The sequence below is a fragment of the Cyanistes caeruleus genome, chromosome 4 (genome assembly GCF_971803275.1).
Source record: "Cyanistes caeruleus chromosome 4, bCyaCae1.hap1.1, whole genome shotgun sequence".
Taxonomy (NCBI): domain Eukaryota; kingdom Metazoa; phylum Chordata; class Aves; order Passeriformes; family Paridae; genus Cyanistes; species Cyanistes caeruleus.
In genome coordinates, this window is record NC_141704.1 from 61725959 (window position 1) to 61752776 (window position 26818).

The following is a 26818-nucleotide window of genomic DNA, read 5'->3' on the forward strand; positions in this document are numbered from 1 at the left end:
CAGCTGCCCAGCAGGGGTAACCCACCACACACTGACTGCCAAGTTCAGAATGGGATTCAGTCATCACATCGTGCATTTATTTAATCACCCACACATTTTGCTATTTAAGGATTTGCTTAGGACTGTTTTATTGCAGATGTTCATCCTCCTAGGAGCTGAGGTTATCTTAATTTTCCCTTCCTTCTGTAATAATTTTTTTCTCAGTTTTCATTCTCAGAGAACTTTGAGGATTGTTTTAATTTTAAAATGTGCAAAGGAGCTATGTAGGGATCGGGGAACACATCCACATGTGCAGTTATACAAAACACTTGGCAGTGACAAGCAGGCTTAACCTGAGTGGTAGTGACAGGACCAGAGGCTATTGGCACAAACTGCAACCTAGAGGGCTCCTTCCAAACGTCAAGAAGTGCTTTTTCACTGTGAGGGGGACTGAGCACTACCACAGGTTGCTTGTGGAGGATATGGAGTCTCCATCCTTGGAGATACTCAAAAGCCATTTGGACGTGGTTCTGGGAAACAGGTGGCCCTCTCCAAGCAGAGGATTTGCATGAGATGGCCTCCAGAGGTCTCTTCCAGCTGCAAACATTGAGGTTTTTGACATCATAATCTGTCCTGGCACACTTTTATTATTGCTGTGTTAATTAGTGAGGGATGCAGCAAATTACTTATTCAAACAAACTCATTCCATGCTGTGTGGATTTTGTGACAGAATTTGAACATGCAGATTTGTTACAAGAGTTGCAGACTGTGTTGAACAGCTAAGTCTAAAGAAAGTTTCTTTACTGATGATAGTATCCTCACATTTGGAACACGTGTTTTTTTCCCAGGTAGGGCAAGAACAGGTAGGTAATTCGTTATCTCAGTATCTGTGTTCCTTTAGGAATGGCTTTCTTCAGCACTTTCAGTTCTTGACTGAATTAATCTAAAAAAATTATTTCTTCTTTCATGCCAGTAATGATGCCAGGTATATTTATATGCACACATAAATATTTAGAGTGAGCTTTCTTGACTCAGGCTGCAGTACAAGATTACCTTGTTGTGAGTGTAGTACTCTGCTCTTGGCTCCCACTCTCCACACACAAATGAAGTGATCTCCACTGTCACAATCCTTAAATTTTGTCTTGAAATTAATGTAATTATAAAATTGACAAAAAAAAGTGTTAGGAATAGGCTTTTTTTTTTAAGTAAGGTAGAAAAAAAAAGATGATTAGACAGATAAGGTGCACAGATGCAATTGCACATTAACAGGTGCTCTGTGCAGAGGGGTACAGTGCAGTTCAGCTAAATCCATGCAAGCCATTATGTGTAAACTCTTGTACTGGTAAACTGACAGAAAATTTACGCACCAAATTACAAGTGTTAATTCTGTCAGTCCAAAGTGAATGTATCATTTATTAATTGGTGTAACCTTATGAGCAGCAGCTTCCCACAGCATAGCTGAGTCTCAGTTCTCCAAAGGAAAAGCATTTCACTGCTAAGAGGATTCAGACTCAGCTTCCACATTTCACTTTCCTTACAGGTTAAGCCCTTTGGGCTGTCTGTGGGGTACGTGTACTCCTAAATGATGCTGTAAGACCTACTGTAGCACAAATTGTGAGTGTGGAACCAAATACTGACTCCCAAAAGTCTTCCAGGAAGCTGCATATGGTTGCTTATGACCATTTTGGAAGGGGCCTCTCTCCTGCCCCTCTGCACAATTGAAAAGCTTAGGGAAACTAAGATGATGAAAGGGTATCTATGGAAAGCTGTTTTTTTCCCCCAGTAAAAGTGATGGTGTGGCACATGACTTTAAAAAAGAAAAATGTTCTCAGAGCTGTAATAAACACTTTCCTTGAGAACTTGTTAAAGAAGATATGTAAGAACTCCCAGGAGCACCTGTATTTTATTAGTTCTGTCTATTTGCAAGTCCACAGTTGTTCAGATTTGTTATACTGTTTGTAATGACTGTTTGATAGAGTATTCCTTATCAAAGATTGATCTTTAGAGAAGAAATCAGGAACAGTAAACCAAGTATCGTCAAATTTTTATTGCAGTTTCTACATAGATTTTTTTTTTTTTATTAAATTGTCCCAGGAGAATCAAACATGAACATTGTTGTGTGTTGTGGATATCCCTACCTTTAGAACAGGGGTATGAAAACATTTCCCTAAATACTTTTGTTACTCTTAAGGCTGAGGGCATTTCTTCCCTTCCCTTAAAACAAACAACAGTAATCAGAAACACAGAAGCAACAGAACTCAAAATACGACACAAGTCTGAACATTCTTACCTTTAAGTACTAAATGTTAAAACATTGAAAGTTCTGAACTACTCATGCTTTTCAGAAATCAACCAGCAATTGTGTAGTCTTGAAAAATGAAAGTTGATAACATACAGGTGACAGAAATGACTGACAAAGCCAATGTTGTTTTTGTTTTCCAGTGTTGTCTGCACATTTTCGGGTCTGCGAGCCATACACGGACTACAAAGGTCGCTACCACTTTGGTTTTCACTGCCCCCGTCTTTCTGACAATAAATCTTACATCTTTTGCTGTCACCATAACAACACAGTGTTTAAATATTGCTGCAATGAGACAGAATTTCAGACTGTTATGCAGATGAACTTAACAGGGAATGCAGATGGATATATGCATAAGTAAGTAAACAAATTTTAAAGTACTCTTCACGAAACTGTTCCTGGTCTGATAGCAGAGTCTGAGGTGCACTTAATGGTGGAAGCAATTAGAATAATTGCATATAAATACAGAAAATAATTACTAAAAGGTTTTTTATTGTTGCAGAGCTCCTAAAAGAAAGAATATTTCAGTTTTGCTTTCTTTGCTTTGATGTGGGCTGTAAACATTTCAAGGAGAGTAGAAGTTTCATATAAAAGTTAGAAAAGTCTTTTCCCTGACCCTCATTTGATCCAAACTATGTTTAAATGTGCATCAGTAAAAATAAACCCCAAAGCTGTTCATAGGTGAGAGAGGGAGTGAGCTGATATTTTCCATATCAATGCAAATGGTCTGTTTGAAACCCCTAATGTTTTTGAATCTTAATCTCTTGTAACAAATCACTAGCCTTGGGGAACAGAATGTATTTACTTTTATATCAACATTGTGTGGTCTCTTTGCCTGTTACCTGGGATACTTCCATGTTCTGCTGAGGGCTGTCCCCCAAAATAAATGTCAGTAAGTTTTTTATTTATGAAGAAGTAGGAAGTAGCAAGTAGATCTTTTAGGTTACTGAATACCTATTTACAGGAACAAAATCTTCCATGGTGGTCAGTTTCCTATTTAGTATTGACATTCTGGCCACACTAATCTGCTGTGATATCCCTTGGTGTAATCCCCAAGATCAAATTCTGATCAGTCTGATTTCCTTGCCATTTTATCCTAGTATTCAGCCCCTCCAGGACAAGGAAGGGGCAGATTAAAGACAGGTGGAATCACAGTGTATGGATTTCTGTTTACAGCAGGATTTTGGTGTTTTCTGTGGTGCCAGTCAATTGGTGTGTTGTATTCATCCCTATGGGAGCAGGAGCAGGGCTGTTAGGAGATGATGGTGCTGGAATACTGATGCTGTCTGCTCTAACTCACTGTGTGCTGCTGTGCTCAGCTCATGGAATCAGCAAAGCACTGCCTGCCTTAACATCCACTCCTCACATAGGACCTCACACAGACCTGCCCAGAGAAATTTCAGTCTTGCATATATGTAGAAGTTGCATTCTCTAAATTCACTGTTTGTTAAAGTATCAATCACCTTCAAAGACAGACAAAAACATACTCTACCCATATAAGGTATCTTTAAATCAATGTGGATCTATACTGTGGTGTTACTTTATGTGCAGTTAGGTCTTTCAGGAGGAATTTCCTTGCCTTGGCTTTGTAGTGTATCTGGGATCATGGGAACAGATCACACAGAACACTGGGAAGATACTGTAGTACCAAGCCCATTAAAGACCATCCGTTTTCTCCACCTTTTGTGCAGCCCAGACAATTCAAGACCTTTCACCTGGGGCTCTCCAAATCTGGCAACATAAATAGTTCCAGGTAACCTGGAGTTGATAGTAGAGTTTATAGCCCTAGTGGTCCCACACAATGTGTGCTCTACACATGCTAAAAATCCAGGGTGTGCTGCCGCTTTGTGTACTGGGGTGGCCCTGCTCCCTCAGCAGTCCTGGATGTCAGAGGTCCTTACAGGACTCCCGGAACAGAAGGGCTCTGCAGGTAGTCACAGACAAAGCCAGAATCTGCTGCACTCTTAAAGCGATAAAATGAGCCTCAGGAAGGGCTTGTGAGGATGTTGCACCCCCGCTTTTCCAGGTCTTTGTCCTGCATACAGCAAATTTGTTTTATTTCTTGCCCTGCTGTTCTGTAAACCCTGCACCAGCCCTACCATCCTGTCTCTCAGAGGTCTGGATGTTACCATCAAAGGCAGTTCAGACAAACACAAAGCCAATGCTTCAGGCTTTTCCCAGTGTCTCAGCAGCTACTCTGTCTAGTCATGGCCAGAGCTTATTCAGGTAAGGCTCTTCTGCCCTTCCTTTCACAAGCAACCAATGTAGAGGGCAACCAGCCCCTTTCCAAGGCAGAGGAACAGGTCCAGGCTGATTGCAAAAGATGCCCCAGGACAACAGGGCATTTCTCTGCCTCCAGCATTGTTTGCCCGCTCACATCTGCACATGTGCACACACCCCCAGAGAAATAAACCCAGGGGTCTTCATATCACTGGACTGTTGTGTGTGTGAGCAGTTTGGAAAGAAAAAAAAAAAAGGAGTTTGATATTCTGTGAAGTGCAGCATTCATTTTGATAAAAATATTTAGAGCAAAAGCAATTACATTAGTTTTCATGTAGAGCTATTTTTTAAAAGTCACCTTATTCAATTGTGATGGAGAAAGAGGTCCCTGTGTAGTTTTTGTTGGTAGGATTTGTGGTTGAAAACCAGCTGCAGACCATTTACTGTCCAGTCCAGGATTTTCTAGGGACATCAGCTGTGTGTGAACTTTTGCAAAGGTGTATGACATATGTACATATGTGACATACTGGATACAGTAAAAAGCCTCTGGAGGTGTAGCGTAGAGAAGTGCAGGAATAGAACCTTGTTCCTCAAACATCACTTCTGATAAATCTGTCAGGACCAGGAAAGTGAGCTGAATTACTGCTTCCTACGTAAAACTACACCCATGGAATGAGACAGGAGACAGATCTCCTTAGCCTGAAAAGGTGACATCGGTAGAATTCCTGGTATTTTTGGAAGGAGCAGAAAGAAGTGAACCCTACATGCCTACATTAAAAACATTGCAAAAAGGTTCTTTCTTAATGCTCTGACTTTATTTATCGTTCATGATAATTTGGATCCTAATGCATCCAGGCTTCAGTTTACAGTGACAGTCAGCTCTTTGTTTAGATCTAATTTCACACACCACTGAAAAAAAGTCTGATGGAACCTATTGTACTGTGGCAGAGGAGAATAATTTAAGATATGGGAATAGCAATGAACTGAAAAAAAATGGATTATAGTTTTCAGGGAAGAATGATTCAATATTATTGCTTGGTTTATTTTAATATTATTATTTGGTTTATTTTTCCCCTTAGCCATTCTTGTGATCACCAAAACAAAGTTTTTTTTTTTTTATAATACAGTTGAGGGAAAAAGTTAATTAAGTGACTTGTGACTACTTTGATATGGTGCAGCTCAAAAGGCCCATTTGTCTTCACCAGTCCCACAATGCAACTATAGTCATATTTATTTACATTTTTCCATTACTGTAGCACAATATTTATATGTTTTTATAAGAGCAAAATATTGGGAGTATTATATCTTTGCAACCATGCAGATTAATCAGTCTCTAATATTTTTGAATGTGAATAATTCATTTAGTATTAAATATAGATACACAAATACTGACTAACAGACAGGAAAAGCTCTGTAATCCAAAGTATTTTCCCTTAGAACCATCTAAGAAATTGTGTAACTATTCATAAAAATAGTATCCACTTGAGTCTAATTTATCTAGTTTTCATAGTCAAGTTTTCTGTTGTGCATATTTTGGTGGATTATCAGTAGTACTGCTGTGACAGGGGTCCTTAATCTGATACTGGAGCAATGTTCTGGCAGTCTGTAGTGTATCCGTGTTTTTCCTTATCTCTGAGTCCAGTTTTTCAGAGTGGAATGGCTTTTGAACACCTCATTCCAACACTGGCACCCAAAGCAATGTGGGAACAGAATAACATCTTCTTTCTGCAGGTACTGAATGTCCCCTGCAGAAATGGTGTTTGCTTAAATAGCACTCAGAGAGTCATCTTGTCAAGAAAGAAAAAAAAAAAAAAAAAAAAATAAATCAATCTGACTACCAACTGTTGCAAAAGTATGTAATTTGGCAGGGAAGATCTCTCAGGTACAGTAGTAAGAGATTCCTTAGGAAAATTCACGATTGAACAAAGTCCTGGAGATAATTATAAAAGAAAAATAGTGGGGAAAAAATCCCATTTAAAGTGTAGATGGAAAAATTGCACTGGTTTCCTCAGTACCAAGGATGTAATCTTGCATATCCTAGGGACAACCCTTATTTTTACTACTCGAAGGAACAGCCCCTTTTAAGTAGAACAGGGGAAGGAACCATTTCTGTGACCATCTGCCCACATTTAAACTCTGCAACTGTAGAATTCAGCCCACAATTGTTTAGATTTGTTATTTCTTTCAAATCTGAATTTCTAAATGAGTTACTTTTTTTATTTATGGGCTGCACATAAAATCCAAGAAGATCTACTAAAAAGATATAGGCTAGTCATAACCAGCTTGTTACCTGTCTCAAAGAGTGAATGAATGAGATGGATGCAACATGATACAGCGTGTAATTGAACAAACTCTATAATTCAAAACTCAGCAAATTTGGAATTTGTTCACACTTTAGTTTTAGGAAAAAAATGAACTTCTGCCCAAAAGATCAGGAAAACCAGATTGCAAGAATAAACTTTGACAGTTAAATCATTCAGGTCAGTGAAATGAGAGTAAGTCCTAGAAGTTTTTGGATTCCAGGTTCTTTTATGTGTTTCTGGCCTTACAGTTATTCTGTATAAATAAGATTGGTTATTTTCTAATGAGGACATCTTCTTGATTTGCAGGGTAGTTTTAATTTTAAATAGTAGCCATCAGGAAAAATTAATGTTTTCTACCACCTTAATAGTTGGAGAAATAGAGTGGAATATCCTTCTGTGTACTAAACATACTACTTACTGTTTTTGCTTGTGATTTTTCACAAGGCCCTTTTGATAATGCTGTTGTCCCATTGTCTGTTAATTGATATAAAGCAGCCTTTCATTTATTGTACTTGTGAGAAATAAATGTTTTTTAGGAGGAGCAGATGAATAATTTACATATTGGCATGATTGATAAAGTGCTGCTTTAAATTGAAACACTCAAAATAGCTCTAATTTTCACTAATCAAAATTTTGGTAGATGAAATTAAATACCTAAAATACAAATAAATTCTTTGAGTTAACTATAAGGAATGTTTTTGCCTTTCACATTGTTGCCAAAACAAATATGTTTTCTTAGTGTGGGTCAAATACAGCTCACCTGTATACAAAATGGATCCTGTTTGTATTAATGATGAGCAATAATGAGATTTGTCCAAGTGCATCTCTTGCTGACTTCTCCAGCCTTTGCTTGCCTTTTATTTATATTAATGGAAAACAGAAGAATTTACCCCCAGTAGAGCTAAAACTACTGTAAGAGTAGTTTTATAAGTACAAGAACAGCGCTGCTGAGAAGCCTGGATTAACCAGATCTTGTTCTACCTTCAAGGGCCTGAACTGCTGATTTTAGTGCATTACTAAGGTCTACCCTCTGTTGTGTGAAGCTAGGCTTGCATATGTAAGTCTTTAGCAGAGGCAAAAACTGTGCAATTAAGGGTTTTAAGAACATTAAATTTTGCCTACTTTCAATCCTCCTGGAAATTTTCTGATTTCTTTCTTTTTTTAAAATTTTAATTCTAAGGTTGTATAGTCCTGAAGTTATACCAGAAGTGAGCCATTAACAGCTTGGACCTTCCTCTTGTTACTTAGTTATTTGAAATGGAACCTTATTTAATCTAAAGGCATTATAGCTGTGTAATGGAAAAATCATTCCCTGAAGGGACAAATCAGTCTCTTGAAGTACTGACAGACAGTGACACAGAAAGTAAAATTCTGATTTTTTGTTGCAAATCCTGATTTTTTAAAAGTATAAAATGAAAGACTCATACAATAGTTTAAATAGAAATGAAAGTTCAAAGCAGAGACTTGAAATCTTTTGATCCAGGAAGGCTGGGAGACATGTTTTTAAAATATCAAAATATCCTTCTGGCTTGCATGTATAATGTCTTCTCATCCTTTTTTTTCTTCTTGCAGCGCTTCCATTTTGATCAATGTTCTGATAAAATATGATTTCTTCCAATTTTCTCTGACTGGCTGTGAAAGGAGAGAGTGGTTGAGTGTGTGTTCAGTTTTGAGTTTAGCTCCATGCAGATGAGGGTTGCCCACTTATGACTTGGATATAATTTTTTTCTGAGACTGCCTTCCTAATGATATTTTTTACTAACATCCCTCAGCTTCCTCTTGGTTTGACAGTCTCCAACACATCTACTGCCACACTAGCCCGTGGGTCTAGATCAGCCTTTTTTTTTTCTTTCTATCTAGCAGTCACATTTTTATATATTTCTTTCCATCTCAGTTCTGATCTCATCCTCCCCACTCACACAGTTTCCAATCCAAACTGCATTTACACCTGACAGTCATTTTTCTTTTAATAATACTTCATCTCCAGCAGGGCATTGGCACTTCTTCCCCTTTTTGATCTCCAAATTTTTGACCCCTCATACTTTTTCCTCCTGTTTTTTTCCCCTTTCTTTTATTATCTTTAGTTATCTGTCACAGCTTTACAGCTCTTTGCAGCATATAAGTTCTGGATCCTTTATCTATCTTTATATACACATTACCTGTGAAGTGCATTGTCTAACATGATTTTGCCAATGTTCTTCCTTCCTAAAATTTATTGCCAGCCATATTAAGAGGTCAGTAGCAGCTGCTCTGGAAAGCCTATACAGAGATAAGGACAAAAGTTTTAGTAAGAGTGGTAGCCTTAGTTTATAAAATCATGCCTATAGCAGTATTCATATTGACAGAAATAGCTCATTTTTAAAGAGACGTGCTTTGGAACAATATTTTGTTTTAGCCATCTACATAAAATTAATGAAACAAACAACCTTGATGAAGTACACAGTGACTACTACTGATACCTTCCTTTGTCATCCCTTTTCTTCCTTTTACAGCAACTACAGTGCACTGTTAGGAGTGTGGATCTATGGCTTTTTTGTGGTGATCTTACTGATACTGGACCTTTTATATTACTCTTCAATGAACTATGATATTTGCAAATTCTACCTGGCCCGCTGGGGAATCCAGGGAAAGTGGATGACACAGGGACAGAGCCGATGGATTAACCCTGCTCAGGACCCAAGACAGACACAGCCTCAGCCAGAGACACAGCCTCAAATTCAGCCCCAGCCTCGAACATCACAGACAGTACACACTCTAAAAGGAGATGCTTTAAGCCCACCCCTGGTGTCTTTTCAGAGTACATCTGCCTGGTAAGTAAGCTAAGCCATACTGAGATAAGTTATTTTGTTGTTTTGGAGTGTGAACGATCACCTATATTTGGAAGTGCCCATGAATTCAGGCTGAACAGGACCATTTCTAGCACATAATTATTTATATCATGACCTTTCTTATCAAATTACTGCTTAGGAATAATGCCTTACTCTGGAATATATTAAGTCATCTTTTAATTTTCTTCTTGGAGAAACAGGTGCTGCCATCTTTCAGTGCTGAACAGTTTTACTACTGTGTCGTGCAAATAAACTACAAATATGCACCAACCATTGTAAAAGTAGTTTTAATCTGGTCTCAAAGACTAATTGCTATGTGTTCCTATTGCTCTGGTTTTGAAAGACTGTATGAATAGCTTCAACATGAGATGTCAAAAATCCTCTCTCTATTTGTGGCATGAGACACAGAAACAACATAAAAACTAGGTTAGTTTTTTATATGCACAGCCAAAAAAGCTTTGCTTGATCTCATTTGACAGAGTGACACAAGTAGGCTACCATAAGGTTAAATGCTATGAAACCAATACAAAACCTCAAAAAAAAACCTTCAGACTAAAAGGGAGACAGATCTATTGGAGCAACTTGCAGTATAAATAGAAAAAAATTAAACACATGGGACAAAATTATGTCAAATCTTGTCATATTGGACTGGTTTTGCAAAGAAAATAAAAGCAAAGGGGGAGAGCGCAGTAAAACACTTTTCTGAAAAAGGTGTCAAGAAAGACAGGGCCTTTTTTTCTTGGCAAGAAAGCATTAGGATTTGGAGGGATGCAGAGAGACTACTGAGTCAGCAGTGTATTTTAGAGGAGTTCCAGAAGGCTGAGTGTTGAGTTTTTTCAAAATAAAGTGATCTAAGAATGTGCAGGGTGAAAAAGATGACAGCAGCTCCTGGGCTGTGGATCACATGAAGCCTCAGCACTGATGTCAGTCTGAAACCTTCAGGTATTGTTGCAGATTGGATGATAACAGCGATGGTCCTTGAATTTCATCATTTGCTCCTTAATCTTAAGTATAAATCTAGAGCAAATAGAGGTGAAGGTTTCTTGCAGTGGGAAATAAGTGATGGTCAATTCAGTGATACAGGAGGTTGCTTGGCACTGGAGCCAATGTTGGATGTATCCAGTGTGGGTCAGACTTAAGCACCATTCCAGCAAGGCTTGCTCGAGCAGAAGAATCTGAGGATGCTACTTGAGAGAGAATTTCTTGTGCTTTGTTGTGAACATACTTCTTTTCACTTCCTCTTTCCTTTTTCTTTCCCCTAATTCTTCCAGCTTTTTTGCACATTGATTTCCAAGTCTCCAGTTAAAATCACCATGTATGTTAAGAGCTATATTTGCAGTACAGTTATGGTATCCTGGCTTAATATGCATATGTACATGTACAAAAATGACTGCATCTCTAAATTTATATACTGCTTTAGTCTGCTCTAACATTATAAATTGAAACCATTCAATTTTCTTGAAGGCTTGATTCCTGGCCACCTCTCACAACTGACTCATGTTGTTCTGTTTCTTTGCATTTCCCAAAGCATTAAGAGGGCAATGTATGTTAGGATCAGGTGAGCACATCACATATGCTCCTTGTCCTGTGTTGGCTGGAGATGAGCATTGATACATCACTCCAGTAACCCTCACTTCTTCCCCAGTGAGCTGTTTGTGCTCCCCTCAGCTCCCATGAAATTGTTCCCTTTTTTCCCCTCTGGTCCTTCCCTTGTTCAGTGGAAGAAATAGAGGCTTCCCTATCAAACCCCTATTTATCCCCTGTATTTCAGTATGTAAAACACTACATGAGCTTCCGTATTTTCATTCTTGTAACCTGCAACTTTTTGAACTCTGAGCCCATGGACCAAGAGCACAGATGCTTCAGTCTGTGTTGGATACAGAAAAAATGGCAATAGGCACTGGTGATTACAGGCAAGATGTTAGCATGCAAAAGAGGATTTTGAGTAAACAGCTCCCTCAGAAAATGACAGATTTGTGTACTATAGCAATTGCTAAAACAGTGGAGAGTGGGTTGCCTGGCTATTTATTTCTCTGTTAGATAATCTGCAGGTTATATAGATGAAAATATGATAATTTTGCCCTACAGAAATTAAGCTTAGTTTCAGTCTATATTTGATGAATGACCTCAGTACTGTCTTCTCAAAATGTAACCATACTACTAGTGAAGAAGTGAACACTTATGGAATTTATAATTTCCACCCCCATTTTCAAAACTACTGAGTCTACTAAAAGACCGGTTTTAAATTTTCTACCTGAATTTCCATTATTCTAGATTATGACACCTGCTTTGGTAATACACCAGGTTTCCAGTCTAAAAAAATCAGCTTTTATGTTTATGTTGCCATTTTAATGTGTCCCAAATTTATCCCAGCTTTTCTATCTGTAGGGAAAATAAACATTTTTCTTTAGCACCTCACAAACACGCTATGTATATGTGTGTGTGTGTATACATATATATATACATGATATCATACCATAAGAATGGTTCCTGTGTACAGATGAGCATTCTGAAAATGCAGAATAGATCTTCTAATCCTGACAGGTATGAATATACCCCTAGGCATAAAAAACTTAAATACCGTAAAAAATATTTTCCAAACCAGTTTTCAAATTTGTGTGATGTTGTTGAAGTTAACTTCCTGTACTACATTCATCTGAGCACAGCTAAAAATATGCCCATTCTAGAAGATACTACATGATGAAAATAGGAAAGTGATTCTTGCAAATTCCTTGAGTACTGCAGAGAACTGGCAAACTGCCCCAAGAAGGATGTCAGGATTAACCTGTAGTTTGTAAAACAGTTTTTAGATTTTCCTGGATTAGAAAAATTACGTAACTGGATTTTATTTCAACATTTCTTTCCTTGCCTGGTTTAAGTGCTATGAATTGGCAGTGAATTGTGTATGTCAGAAGGAAAAATCAAGCAGGCAATAGTATAGAGTGGGTAGAACCATCCCTATGATGTTTAAACATTTTGTCACAGTGGGTCACTTTGTTGTTTACTTGAGACAAAGAGAACCATGTATAGCCATAATATTATTATAAATGAAGAGGTCTGGAATCCATTAGGCAAGCTGCTGGCTACTCTTGCAGTGTCATGCCAGGATAGGAAAGAAAATCATTAATCTCAGGAGCATCCAACCCCATTTGGACTAATGTTGCTTCATCCTGTAGTGTGTGGATTTTGCAGCCCAACTAATGCTGATTTCTTCTTTAGTATGAAAAGCATCTGAGGGCTGTCCAAGGCCTGTGTGGGCTGAAGGTCACGGTGGATGCACCTTCTGCAAGCCCAGCACCATCACAGCCTGCCAGTGACTGAGCTCACACAGCGGTGGTTTCTCTTGGGGTGCTTCCTGCAGGTCATGAGCTGGGCCCTTGCACACTCCCTGGCCTGAGGGAGAACCTGCAGTCTGGTTACCTGAGCAAGCTTTTACAGCAGGAGATGGAACCACAGCAAGCAGCAGGCAAATTATTTCAACTTCTCACCAAAGTATAAGCCAGGGAAGTGATAAAATGAAATATTGCCAGTTGGGGAGTCAAAATCCTGACTGCTGAAACAACTTGTTCTCACAACTGTGGGAATATTGTTAATTAACAGTAATTAAAATGGTCAGACTAAAGAGGAGCCAGGGTAGCCTGGCAGAGTTCCTCCAGGTCCTCCATGGCTGTGTTGTGTTCTGGATGTGGGAGGGAGACCTAATCCCTGAGCCTTGCTCTGCTGATGTTAAACTCCTCACCTCCATCAAGGATGCAAATCACAGGGAATAAATACTGACTTGAAGTCCAAGATTTGCTTCTGTGTTCCTTGCCTTTCTGCACAACAGTAGGCTGAGGCACTGTCTGTGATCACACACGTGCTCTGTGACTCTCAGTTTCAGAAACCTGCTGCTTGTCTAGAATCAGGAAAGGTAGCAGCCCAGCAGGGTTAGCCCGTGTTATTTCCTTGACACAGCTGGAGTGGATTAGGCAAAGGCAAATCTATTTTACTTTCCCTTATTAAAGGCTGGAATCAGCTTGTGCTGTGAATTCCTCTGGGGCACTTTGTCTTTCGGACAACAAATAGAATAGTTTCTAGCCTGCTGCTATTCACCTGCTACTTGACACCTCTTTAGATGACTACCAAAGCAGCAGAGAGAATAAAACCTATAAAGATACTGGCAGAGTTTAGGAGCCAGCAGGTAACTGAGCATGTCCACAGCAACTGTACAAAAACCACCCAAATATTTTGCTAGTGGCTAAAAAGACCATGAAAAAGAATTTGCTTTGATACCAAATATTGAAACAAAATATCGACTATTACTGAAGTGCTTCCTTCAGTGACTTGTAAGAGCTACAATCTTGCCTGTGTCATGGGATATTGGTGCTGCAGTGGGTCACTGTGCACATAGTCCACCAAAATCGTGAGCTATTGTGGTGACAGGGGAATTCATGCAGAGGCTGCTCTTGATACAAGTTATTTGCAGTAAGCAAGGGGAAGAAAACCTGCCTCCTTCCATTTTAAGTAAATAATATCTCAACTTTATATTTGCAGAATTATTTCACTGAACAGGAATAGGATGTTTTAAGGATGCTGTTTTAAAGATGTAGAATTTTGCATCATAGGGCCAAGCATAGTTTTTATTTAGAACCCTGACCTAGACTTTTATGTTAGACTAAATATGGCAAGTCAGAGCACTGGTAGTTTGGATTTTTAAAAAAGATGAAAAGAAATAAAATTGAATACTTACACTGTACTTTCTTGGAAGAGCTGTCTGGGACTTGACATCACCTGAAAAATCTGTTTGGTTACAAAGACTAGGTGTGTGAGGCTACATCTACCATTATCTGTGGGCCTCCAATGCCTTTGGAATATATTGGGTTAGAATAACAGATACTGCTGAAGGTATATTCCTCTAAATATTCTTACCTTGCTTGCTGGGAACTACATAACTGTAAAAATTGAAATTAGCTCTACCCCAGCCCAAACCAGCACATCAGGGCAGGAAACCACCACAAACACACATCAGGCTTGGAACAAAGCACCTCAAAATCTGCAGTGCTCCAAGTCTTGTTTGCTGGCCTCAATACAACATTCAAAAAATTGTGAGATTTTGGTTCTGTCATTTTCATTTAAGTAATTCAAGTTACTGAGTGCCCACTTCCGTTCTTCTTTGTGTTTAGAAATTGACTATTAGCATGTGAAGTTAAGCCAATATGCAAGTTTTTGTCCAGTTCAATCTAAATCTTTGTGTATATATGCACAAACTACATCTTTTGTTGATACATATGTAGTACACATTTTTCATTTCATGCTATATTCTCCTTTTCCTTTGGCCCTGCAAATTATACATCCTGTATTGATTTCTCTTCATTCTTAACTTCAGATTCATGGCCTGTGGGCTGATTGATATTCCCTATTTCAGCTGTTTCTCAGCCTTTTCATTGAGTTGGGACTGTTGCATTCTTTAGCTTTAAGAAAATCTTCCTTTTAAAGAGACTATACAGTTGAAGCAATTTAATATGAATTGTGAGAAAATAGTAATTAGGCCAAAAGCGAGTGATTATAAGGCTGAGTACTATTGCTGAATGAAGTCTTTATGCTGAGAAATGAAATCTAGTAAAATTACTGGAAACCAGATCTGAACATCTTCCATATTTAAATATTCTCATCTATTCAGAACAAAATTGTTTGCAGTGAGATCATTACCTCATCTCCATGATGCAGATATGGAATGACACTACTGAAGTAGCAGATAGCAGCATAAAATTTATGTGAAATCAGAACACTACAATTAAGTCCACAATTTCACTGCTAATGTTACAACACTGTAGCCTCACAAGGAAGGAGTTTGACATCCCAAACTGTATCAACCACTTTCATCTCCTCTGTCACAACAGAAACTTTAAAAGACTCTATAAATATTTTGGTAGCTACAGAAGTCCTACCCCGGCATCCTCTTAGGTGCCAGATGCTCAATAGTAATTGAGTAATGTTTTACACATTTTAAATATGCACAGAAAAATAAAAGAATGTCCTCACTTGAGTTCTGAAGTACGACAGAGAAACTTTAGCATTAGCCAAAGATATTTCCAGGGGTAGAAAGAATAAAAGGGAGGAGGATAAGAATAAAAGTTGAGGAGCTGGAGTTAATGATCTAAACAGATAATCCTTACTTTATGCAAAGTGGTGGCAAGATTTCTAAGTAGGAGATTTAGTGTAATTCATAGTTCGGAACTGAAATAAAGCACTTTTCAAAAATAAAAAAAAAATATAGACCAGATATTGTCCATCTTCAGTAGTTTATGCCCCAGAGAACTACTTAAAATACCTGTGGAACAGCTATCTATGTAGACTTGGTGTTTTTAACAGAAGTGAGAAGGAAGAAGAAAAATCAAAATAAGAATCTTTGAATTAAGATGCCATTGCTTTCACCTTGGAAAATGAACTCCCAACATACATTTTGGATGTTGAAAAACAAGTAATTCCCTAAACTCAAGAAGCAACAAGCAGGTAACAGAGCTGAAGATCCTATGCTGACCTATTTCTTATTCTCAGTTATTATTAAACAAAAAGCCATGTGTCATAAATAATCCTTTGATGGGGTAGCAGAAGATTTTTTAAATAAGCTAAAATTTCTGTGTGAAATGATGCATATTATGGGATACCAGACATTAATTAAATCATCAGAAACATATGTGATAATGCTGAAGGCAGGACTGTTAATGATAACAATGTCAGACAATGTTATCATTGATATCATTGTCAATGTCAGACAATTATTTTCAGTGAAAGCTGAGGTCAGGAATCTACCACATCATTACTTTTATTGTCCCTGTCCCCTGATGAGATCATGATGAAAACAACCACAGTAGTCATTTCATCAGAGAAGTGCTAAAACGTGTGTGTACAGCCTTGGTTTTATAATGATTTTTCACTGAACAACTCAAGAATAGCCAAAAAATTACACACAGTTTTTCATTATTAGCAAGATACCAGATACAGCTTGGCTGTTAAAAGTCTCAAAAGCAAAACAGATCATGAAGCATTGAAATCTGAGTCATTTTACTCTTCACTGAGACATGAGAGCATGCTGATGTCAATCAGCAAACAATTTTCAGGAACTTAAAAGGTTTTGGGGAAGTTGCATGACCAACACTGTCACAAATAAATATGCACAGACTCTGCAATTCACTGCAGAAAAAAGCCATACCTGTGAGGACCGTTTGAAATCCACATAGAAAGTTTCTTGGAAATTAGCAATGCTGAGGAGATAAAACCATCTTAAGACATGAAATGGCAGGAATATGACATGTCACTGGAACACAGTTAGAAACGCTGCTAATGTTAGTGAAACATCAGGTGACAACATGGTCCCAAAACAGAACAAGTGAGGCACGTTGCTTCAAACAACTTGGAAATGAGTTTAATCAGCACAACACGTTGTAGCCTGCACAGAGCAGCAGGAGAGGAGTAATTGGTTGGAACTATTGGCTGGAATTATGATGGCACCCATCATAATATACAGGAAGGTAAAAAAGACATATAAAAAGTAGTTATGTGGAATTAAGCTACCTCACTTCGCAATAGGAAGTGTTTCTATGGTATTGGGAGCCTTTACATAGGCTCCACAGAATCTCAGAGGTGGAATGACTGGGGACACAGAACTGTTCACAGTATATGTTAAAGGCAGCAATGGAAAGGTGTTTACACAGTGGTTCACAGCAGAAAAATAACTGTGGGGCTCCAATCTGGAAGGGAACAAGCTCCACCCACAATTTTCCCTCCTGAAGAAGTGGTGCTCTGGTACACCATGGAGGAGTTTATGCACAAAGGAGTCATCCTAGTTAGGGAAATTGTGTGTATTAACAAGCTGATGTATCAAGCTGAGCATATCCTTGAGCTGAGTTCTGCTGAGCACATGGCACATGGGCTGCCTCTGTCTGCTGGAAATCACAGCTATCACATGGAACTGCAGTGAGCTTCATCAGGAATTACAGTAAATTAATTAAACAGTCATTAACTATATTCTTTGTTGATTAGTGATACAGATTTTAGTCAGTCATGCAGAGGAGGGAGGCAGAGTAATTTTCTGTTGCATTCACAGTCTTTGGAAAGTGGTGAGTCACAGGGAGCTGCAGAACCCAGCACCTGCTACCTGCTCATCGCCAGCACAGCTTCGCCAAAAACGTTCTGAAGAAATTGTGACTGGAGGGCAGCCAGAGATCAGCCTTTCACTCACCAAAAACCTCCCAAATGTCTCTCATGCTGCTGAAGTCAACAGCAGCCAGAAGAACACCTGCCTGATTTGCATTTTAAGACATTTTAAGGAAAATTACATGATGAACTGCGAGGTTACTCCATAATATTTTTTTCATATTCACTGAAACCTCTCAGAGCATAACAAAAGTAGGCATCCCAATTAAAAAGAATCCCAGTGATTGCATGAACAACAAAAAGAAGACAAAATTGGGATGTGTTTTTGTGGGTGTGTTAACAATATTACCCTAATTGGGATGCTATTAAAAAAATAAATAAAAACAAGAAGATTGGTTCAGCCTCAGAGGTTGACTCTTCCTGTCTTTTCCTTGGCAATACATAAAGCAAAAGTAGAAATACCTGAAGCAGTCCAGCAATCATACTTGGATGTGGGGGGCAGGTTTTGAAGGAGTTAGAGAAAAGTGAGATAATAGGAAAAAACCCACCTTGTTAAGCATTAGGATGGTGAGGAATAATCCCCATCATCCCATTCTGAGCCCTAAATCTTCCAGTGTTCATTACACTAATAAATTCCACCTGTGAGGGCAACAGCTGCCTCAGTTAATTTTTTTCCCTTTATTCTAGTCAAATAAGTGCAAACATGGTCTGGAATGTTTAAAAAAATAGTAAAAATGAGCTAGGGGATTGTCTGGCTTTATCTTTCTCAGAGGCTACTGTCTGTAGCTGGAATTGGTGGTGTTGTTACTGTAGGAGTCTGTGAGTCCTTAGTAGGTTGTGGTGTTTGTCCACACAGTTCTTGGGTAAGCCAGCCATCTCCTGCTGCTTCCATTGGACAGAGGAAAGGGAAAACCTGTCTGGGTACTGAGGGCCATGAAAACATTTGGCAGTGTTGCCGTTGGTCTAATTCGTGTAAAATTTTGTACTGGGTTGGGTAAGAGTACAACTCCCTCTCCAGTGCTCTGCTGCAGGCACTGCTGATAGAGAATATCCTAGAACTATTTTAAACACCCAGTGGTACAACAGGTAACTCCCCACCATCAATTTCCCACACAATAGGATGCCTAAACAAGCGAGCGGAATTCTGGAGCACATGGAGAGGAGATACCAGTTACGGAACTGTTGTCTCACGAGAAGTAAGAGATTGCTAGAGTGAAACACCACCTTCCCTAGGGTCTGCAGCAGGAAAAGTCCTAGTGACAGGTGGGAAAGCATTCAGGAAGAGCTGCAGAGCTTATCTGACTTCCAGAAAGTTTGTCAGACTAAGGAGTTTAAGAAGCTCAAGGCTAAAGGAACATTAAAAGGCAATTTGAGTTTGGTTTGCAAATTCTTCATGGCAAGGAGATTTCAGATAGTAGAAGACTGTTCAAAGACAGAAAAATATCCAATACCTAGAAGATCTAATTATAAAAATCTTTACTGATAAAGAGCAGGATTAAACTCAGTCAATTCAGCCATCTAAAAGTCCTGTATCTACTAGTTATCATCACTAACACACTGAAAGAAGCGTTTCCAGAGGGTTATTTATTCCATCTATCTTAAGATGGATGAAATTGCTTGGAAGTCTGGCTTGATTAATTTTTTTGACATTATGTGGAAGATGAATTTATAGAAGTCATTTACCCAGCTGAAATTTGCCAGTGGGACTCATCTCCTCCAAATGTGCATTTCTTTTAAAGTTGGCAGTTGATCAAGGAAATGTCTTGAGATGCAGCAGAACACCCCTTACTTCTGATTTTAAGATTGGCAAGGGAGCCTGTGGAGCTTAAGCAACAGTGGGAAGAATGGGAAGCTAGGTTTTCACAGCTGACCAAACTGAAGATCCTAAGAGAACAGCTCTTCAAAAATCTGATTTTTCTGGGGAATGGGTGAGGCTGCAGAAGATTCATACCAACATCAGTCTTCTTAGAATCATTAGGCTGGAAAAGACCCTTAAGGTCATAGAGTCCAACCATTCCACCAGCACTGTCAACCCAAGTCCCCAAGTGCCACATCCACACAGCTTTGAAATCCCCCCAGGGATGGGAACTTCACCGTTGCCCTGGGTAGCCTCTGCTAGTGCTTGACAGCTCTTTCAATGAAGAAATTTCTCCTAATATCCAAGCTAAACCTCCCCTGGTGCCAATTGAGGCTATTTCCTCTTACCGTTATCTGGTAGAAGAAACGACCTCCACCTGTTTTCAGCCTCTTTCCAGATAGTGGTAAAGAGCAATGAGGTCCCATTGAAGCCTTTTTTACTCCAGGCTGAGCCACCCCAGCTCCCTCAGCCCTTCCTGCTGCTCCAGCCCCTCAGTGTCTGCCTTGCAAATGCTCAGAGCTGCCCCAGGATCTGAGGTGTGGCCCCAGCAGTGCCCAGCACAGGGACAGTCACTGCCCTGGCCCTGCAGCCACACCACGGCTGGCACAGACCAGGTGCCTTTGGCCTCCTGCCCTGCTGGGCTCCTGTCCAGCCTCTGTCCCCAGCACCCCCAGGGCCTTTCCCAGCTTTCCAGCCCCTCTGCCCCAGCCTCAAGCTGCAAAGGTGACCAAGCATCACATTTTCCCAGCATGGCAAGCTCATCATGCTCACAGCAGTCAGGAAACACAAACCAACAGCTTCACATCAAAACTCACACCATGCTTTTCTCAAGTTGTATCACCCTCTGCCATTCAGGACTGCAGGGGACGAACATGTGGCCTTCTTTCCCCACCTCTTCCAATATATGCCTGATTATGCAGCTGCTGCATAATAGCTGCTGATGCTAGTGGGACTGTGCAGTGATGACTTAATCGCTTCAGAGAATGGGAATCTCTGGGCAAAGCTTCATCCCAGAACCACCTGCCAAGTCCTCATCTCTCAGGTTCTGTAGGCTCAGAGAGCCAGTGGTGGTAGCAGCACTGAAGAGGTGAAAATTATTTTTGCATGTAAAAGGCAAAAATAACTTCTTCAAACTTCGCGTATGAAAGTACTGTGAGATTATAGTGGACATGAGAGCATCCAGCAATGGGATCTGTTACAGTGTGTGCATGTAAAAGCTGTGGTGGAATTAATCGTCCTGAATTCTTACAGCCTTTCTGTTTCTCATCTAACGTAAAGGTGTACACATGATAGCTGCAGTTATTACTGGGCAGCTCTAGGAAGTTTAAATTTCTTGTCATAAAAAAATGAGCACACAATAGATCCACAACATGAAATGTGTACACAGATTAAAAAAAAAAAAAAGAAAAAGCCAAATAATGAAAAGTACAATAAAACAAAACAAAAATAGCCCACCAGCTGGCAGTCACAATGGTACACAACAAAAAATCTCCATGCTTCGTAAATTATCATTCAAACCGTGCCATACCAAGTGGAATTCCTCAGTCCTGTGACACTAACCAAGCACTGTTTTTCTTCCTCTGTGACTCAAGAAATGCTGCTCTGCAGGGCTCATACGCTGTTACTGAGCCATGCAAAATGTTCCTGTTGCAGCCAAAGGACATTCTATGGCCCAGCATACCCATATCTGGATGCAGCTGTGAGACAATTTAAAAATAATAAACCAGTCACAGTTCCAGTGCTGGCATCAAAACATGTTTCTGTGTAAAACCAGCCATACAGCTCAGATAACCACAGAAGAGAAATTGTTTTCTTGCCTTTTGCACTCTGCTAAAATTGCCCAGGGTCCTTGGCCTCTTCTCTTTCCACATCACAGCGCACCTCAATTTCTCCTATCACTTCTTTACACAGGAAAGGCAGGGAGGAAGGAGAGAAGAAGCATTTCTGCATAAAATTGTATTTCTAACATCGCTTCCAGTATGTAGTGCTGTAACCAATGATGGTGATTTGGGTGTTGCCCTTCTGCTCCTAACTGCAAAGAAACAAATTTAAAAATTATTTATTGATTGGATGATTGTGTGCAAGGAAACATACACTGGATCTACAACAGGAAGCCAAACAGGAACCAGATTAAATTTCAAAGGCTTAACTCCTTTTGATTTTACCTGCTGTTACTTTTGTTAATGTTAAAAAGCTGTTCTGTGTTGTTTTTTGAAGTGTCTTCAGAAACTTATTTGAAAAGAAACAGTTTAAATTTTCCTGCCACTAGAAAAGCCATACAAATTCAGTTGTGAAAAGAAAAATATACACAGAAGGAACAGTCACAGGAAACATGACTGGTTCCATCCTACAATGAAAGCTCTCAACGCAGTAATTACTACATATTTTCTCTTTACCTCTGACTCAGAGGACTAGTCCTCTTAATACTGAAAAGCAAGAGCAGAAAATAAAGCTCTTGGTAAAAGGAATAACTACTTTAAAAAATACTTTTTCTCACATGTCATTAATGTGCATTTTATTTTCAGAAATGACAGAATCTCCTGTATTGTGCAGAGGTAAATAAAAAAGTTAATTTAACTTGGAGCAAATACCCACTTCTGGGCTGAACCACAGGTTTGGTGCTCAACACTCAAATGCTGAAACTGATTCCTCCCTCCTAAATAGATGGTTGTGCAGCTGGAGCAATTTGAGCCTCTGGCGAGGCATAGAGAAACAGCACATGCATCTTGTCTCAGAAGATTGTTCTGAGAGCAGTTCCAGTACCCAGGGGGGCTCCCTGGTTGTTGGAAGCCAGCACAGGAATTGGGCACCTTCCTCCACTGTTCTGCCCCCCATCCCTGCAGCACCCACCCTCCTACCAGGGGAACAAGAACCTGGAGTATTTCTTAGTGATCCAGCTGGGATCCAGTTCAAGCAATATACTCATTTAGTCTGCCTTGTAAACCAACATTGCCACCTTCTTTCAGACAGAATCTAGGAGAAACTCTTGTCCTGCTTCTAACATAAGTTCCCTGAAATCTCAGTGGCTTTCAGTTTTCTTGACAGAGTTCTGTGGGCCTTGAAAGAAGTCCCTCAAAGCTCTGCAGATAGTACCAGAACACTCCAATCTAATGTTTGACTGACCCCTTTTTCCTTGCAGCATGTTTCAGCAGTTCAGTTTCCATGAAAGTGATTGGGGTTTAGCCCCTGTTAGACATCAGGACATAGTATGCAGCAATTTTAATAGATTGACTTCTGCTGATGCCAAGATGTTAGGGCAAAAAGAGCAGGTTATTCACGTGATGTTGGCTGGCCAGAGCTGTTCTTTAACTCAGTAGATTATTTTTGAATTTTACACAGAAACAAAGCTACACCTATATAAAGAATTATATACAGAGATTATATACAGGAACTGTGGTTCAGATAAATAGATACATAAATAAATACATGCATTTCTTACATCTGGCCACATTTCTCCTCTACTCACTGAACTTTTCCATTCAATTAATGCCAAGGGACAAACCACATTGTCGTGTGTAACTGAGCTGTATTTACCCTCAGCTGTAACTAGCAAAGACTCTTACAACACTTAGAATCCCCATAAGTAAAGATACTCTGAGCTATACTGAGTATAGCTTCCACAGACAGCCTTTTAAATTATGTCCTTCATATATAAATAAATTGATTTAAAAAAAATAAAAGTTACCAGACTGCTCTATAAGTGCTCTTTCTAAATCAAGCAATACTATTAAACCAAAGTTTTGGTGTTTGTGAGTTTTTAAAAATCCCTGTCAGTATTTTCAGTGCATTAGGAGGCTGTGTAAGCAGGGAAAGGCAGTGTCCTAATAAGCTGCATCATAAATCACATGCCAAGTTTTACTGCTTTTTTGTTGTTGTTTGTTTTGCTTTAACCTCACTTTCAATTTCTAGAGGATCTGTTAAATTCAAATTGTCAATCAGCATGAAAGGAGGCCTCATTCTCCTATCATATACCTGAATTTTAACACAAAAGGGCACACTCTTGTAAAGGCTCCTGTACTTTCCACTGTGCCCCCATGGACCTAAGATAAATGGTTTGGCACTGCTGTATAAGAGCTCAGCACACAGGTAGAACATTTGAGTGTCTGAGATATGTCAGAGCCACTCTAGGAACAGATTTTGAAAGCTGGTGACATGAGCTTTTGGGAAATTGGGATGAGCTGAAACCAGAGATAGCTTAGTCCTTACCAGTGATGCAGAAATACTCAAGTTCACAGATTTCTGAAGAGCTTTTACAGCAGTACCAAGAACAAATTGAGGATCAAGCCCTTCTCCAGAGAGTGCCCATCTCTTACCCCACCCACAGGAATATGCAGCATCTTTTGGCATGTCATGAGCCTTAGGGATTCACGTTTCCTGCCACTGAGTTTGTGAGATGGGGAAAAAAATCCAGGACTTCACATGCAGATGTAGGATAGGAATCTCCTTCTCTTTCCAGAGATACCTGTGTTTGAGGAAATACCTACAAGCCTTGGATTTTCCATCAGAAGCTTTTAGGATGTTATAGGTCTGTTTTACGTATTCATCAAATCTGGTCATGAATAAATGTGAGGGAAGAAGGTTTCTAAGCAGAACATGGAGACTCCAGAAACCCTTTCACTTTGTGATACTAGATTGTAAAACAGAGTCACATATATTTACATATAAAATTGTATATTTGCATGTGGCAATATGAAAGTGAAGACTGAAAGAAATTGGCCAGGAGACAAGACTCCCATTTGATGCCTTTATTAGGATTCAGTTCTTAGGGTGGGGGGCCCAAGGGGTTGTTTGCACCACAGCTGTTCCCACACTGGCAGCTCCAAGAAGGAGGCACAATTCAGCTTTGCAGCAGACACTGCAGATCTGGGGCTTCCATCCTCATGAGAGTATCCAGGAGTCCTGTCATTCTGTTTCGCTGTCTAGGGCTGTCAGTCCTTTCCAGTCCTCTTTAGGTCATGGTGATGCAGGAAGATGGTTTCTAAGCAGGCTTAGGTGATGCAGGGAGATGATCTTTCATCATATCTTGCTCAAATATGTTTCCTTGTCCTTTTATTCCTCTGTTAGCGCATTGTTTTGGTGTCTTGCATGCCTTAGTTTGCATATTACTTGGTTGCACAGCTTCCTGGGAGTTTCTTTGTTCTAGTGTGGCACAGCAACCCTGGAGTTGCCTCCTTCTGTAGCATACCTTTCTAATGGGTTGCTTTTGTTAGTTTGATTTAGCCCCCATGGGAGCAGCTCTGTTACATAGTAGTGTCAGGAAAATTAATCCACAAACACCAGAGGTTTATGTCCAAAAAGGAGACAGAGGAGTCCTTCTTCTTTATTCAAATACAGGGATCTCTCAAATTTTTGGAGGGCGAAGCCTCCTTTTTATCCTAATTCCCGGCCGCTTGTCCCTTCTCTCTTTCCCCATAGACTGAGGTACTTGAGAGGTACAGGCTTCCCGGAACGCCTGATACCTGGGGTACCTTTTCCCCCCCCACGCATAATCCCTTCTTAATTCTTAACTTTTGTGGAATTCATGGTGCTCTTTCAGTGCCTCTTTCATCTTTCAGTGGAATCCATCCTATTGTTTTGTTGTCTCTCACTGATAGCTGCATCTCATCAGCAGACCTACAGCTTGTTTGTAAAGACAAACCCATCATTCCTCTCAATCCCTCCTCTTTTAATTTTTGTTAATAATTGTCTACAAACTTTAGGTATCATTGACTTAATTTCTTTTTCTTGGGTCTTTTTTGGCTTTGCAATTATTTGCAGTGGCATCACTCTCGGCTTTTTTGTAGCCATCTCTGGGTCAGTAGGCACGGCTACTACCTGCATTCTTTTGATCACATGTTGAATGAGTTAAGCAAGGGATAATGCATGGTAAAAATAATAATAAGCAAGGGATCATGCATGGTAAAAAGATTAGAATTGCTACAATTGGAACAGTCATAAGGAGGGCAGTTGGGATTCAACAATCTAAACTCAAAGATAAAGTCTAGTCACAAATACTCTTTTCTACATAGGTGCTTCCTCTTCTGTTTAGGCAATATATGCTTCTTTCAGAAGAATGAAGCTGCCATGGACTTCCTTCTTTGTCCCAAAATTTTGTTTTATTATGGACTTCACTCAGGGTGCTAACCTACCATTTAGGTTTGACTGGGCTGGCCACCTATGGCCAGTTTTCAGAGCTCCGTGGCCCTCTGCAGACCCAACAATTTCTAAGGTTAAAGGTTTTTTGCTTCTCTTCTTCTCTTAAGGTTAAAAAAATTATTTTCTCACTTTAGACCCAACTTAACTGAAAATATAAAGGTAAAATTATTAAGAGAAACATTTTAATAGTGTAATAATCTAATTTCCTAACCTAATTTTCACTTTCACGTTGTCTTCTACACCACCTGTGGCAAGTGAAGGCACAGAAACAGCTTAGCATAAAGAAAGCAATGACAGCATGGATTGGCTCCCAGTGACTGGAGATTTGAGAGTAGGGATGCCCAGACTATTTCAGCAGGCAGTCTGTGGGTAGGCACTCAGGGCTTCCCCTGATGTCGACGCACCAGCTACTGCTCCAGTCCACTCCTGCAGAGTGTCAGTCGCGGCTCCCCATCCTTCTCCTCCAGCTGAGATGTCCAAACCTCTGGAGCTTTAGAGACCTTGACTCAAGTGTGATGGGTCCACCCGTGTCCAGCTGTCTTGACGGCTGTGGTCAGCAACAGCTGGAAAGGTCCACGCCACTTAGCCACCAGTGGTGCTTCTTTCCACTCTTTAACTAGGACTCAGTCTCTTGGTTCTCACTTGTCCAAAGGCAGGGTCTGTGACAGCTGAGTTTCCTGTCGAAGAGATTTCACAAGAGACAGTATCCAGGCCACAAATTGTTCTAAATACACATCACTTTACTCCTGCCCCAGGCCGAGAATTACAAGGATAAGGAATTCTAAACTTCAGTTTGAAGGGAGATACTTGAATATCTCTCTTGGGTCTAGACAGTATTATTGCTAAAACTAGTGTCAAGAGCCGCAGCCATGGCGTATCAGTTTCTATCACCAGCTTCAGAAGATGCTTCTTTATTTCCCCATTCATCTTTTCAACTCAGCCTGATCTTGTTCTAAAAAAAAGACTTTAATAACTGACCCAGTAGTTGTGGAAACACCTGGGAACACTTCTGGCTACTCATAACTGACATACTATTACTAAATGATATTTAAATCTTGCC

At 39.7% G+C, this 26818-nt stretch overlaps 1 protein-coding gene across 6 annotated transcripts in view; it reads left to right on the forward strand.

The window, feature by feature from the left end:
- The window catches only part of SHISAL1 (shisa like 1), a 56890-nt gene extending 38719 nt beyond the window's left edge, over window positions 1-18171 (forward strand). For 4 of the 6 annotated variants that reach the window (XM_086885161.1, XM_086885159.1, XM_086885158.1 and 1 more), the window contains 3 exons: window positions 2422-2635; window positions 9294-9611; window positions 17716-18171. In XM_086885161.1, coding sequence (XP_086741287.1) covers window positions 2422-2635; window positions 9294-9611; window positions 17716-17974 — 791 coding nt within the window. In that variant the 3' untranslated portion in view covers window positions 17975-18171. Of the gene's footprint in view, window positions 1-2421; window positions 2636-9293; window positions 9612-12848; window positions 13419-17715 lie in introns of those variants that run through there. The other 2 variants (XM_086885163.1, XM_086885162.1) reach the window with 1 other exon arrangement.
- The last annotated feature ends 8647 nt before the right edge of the window (window positions 18172-26818 follow it).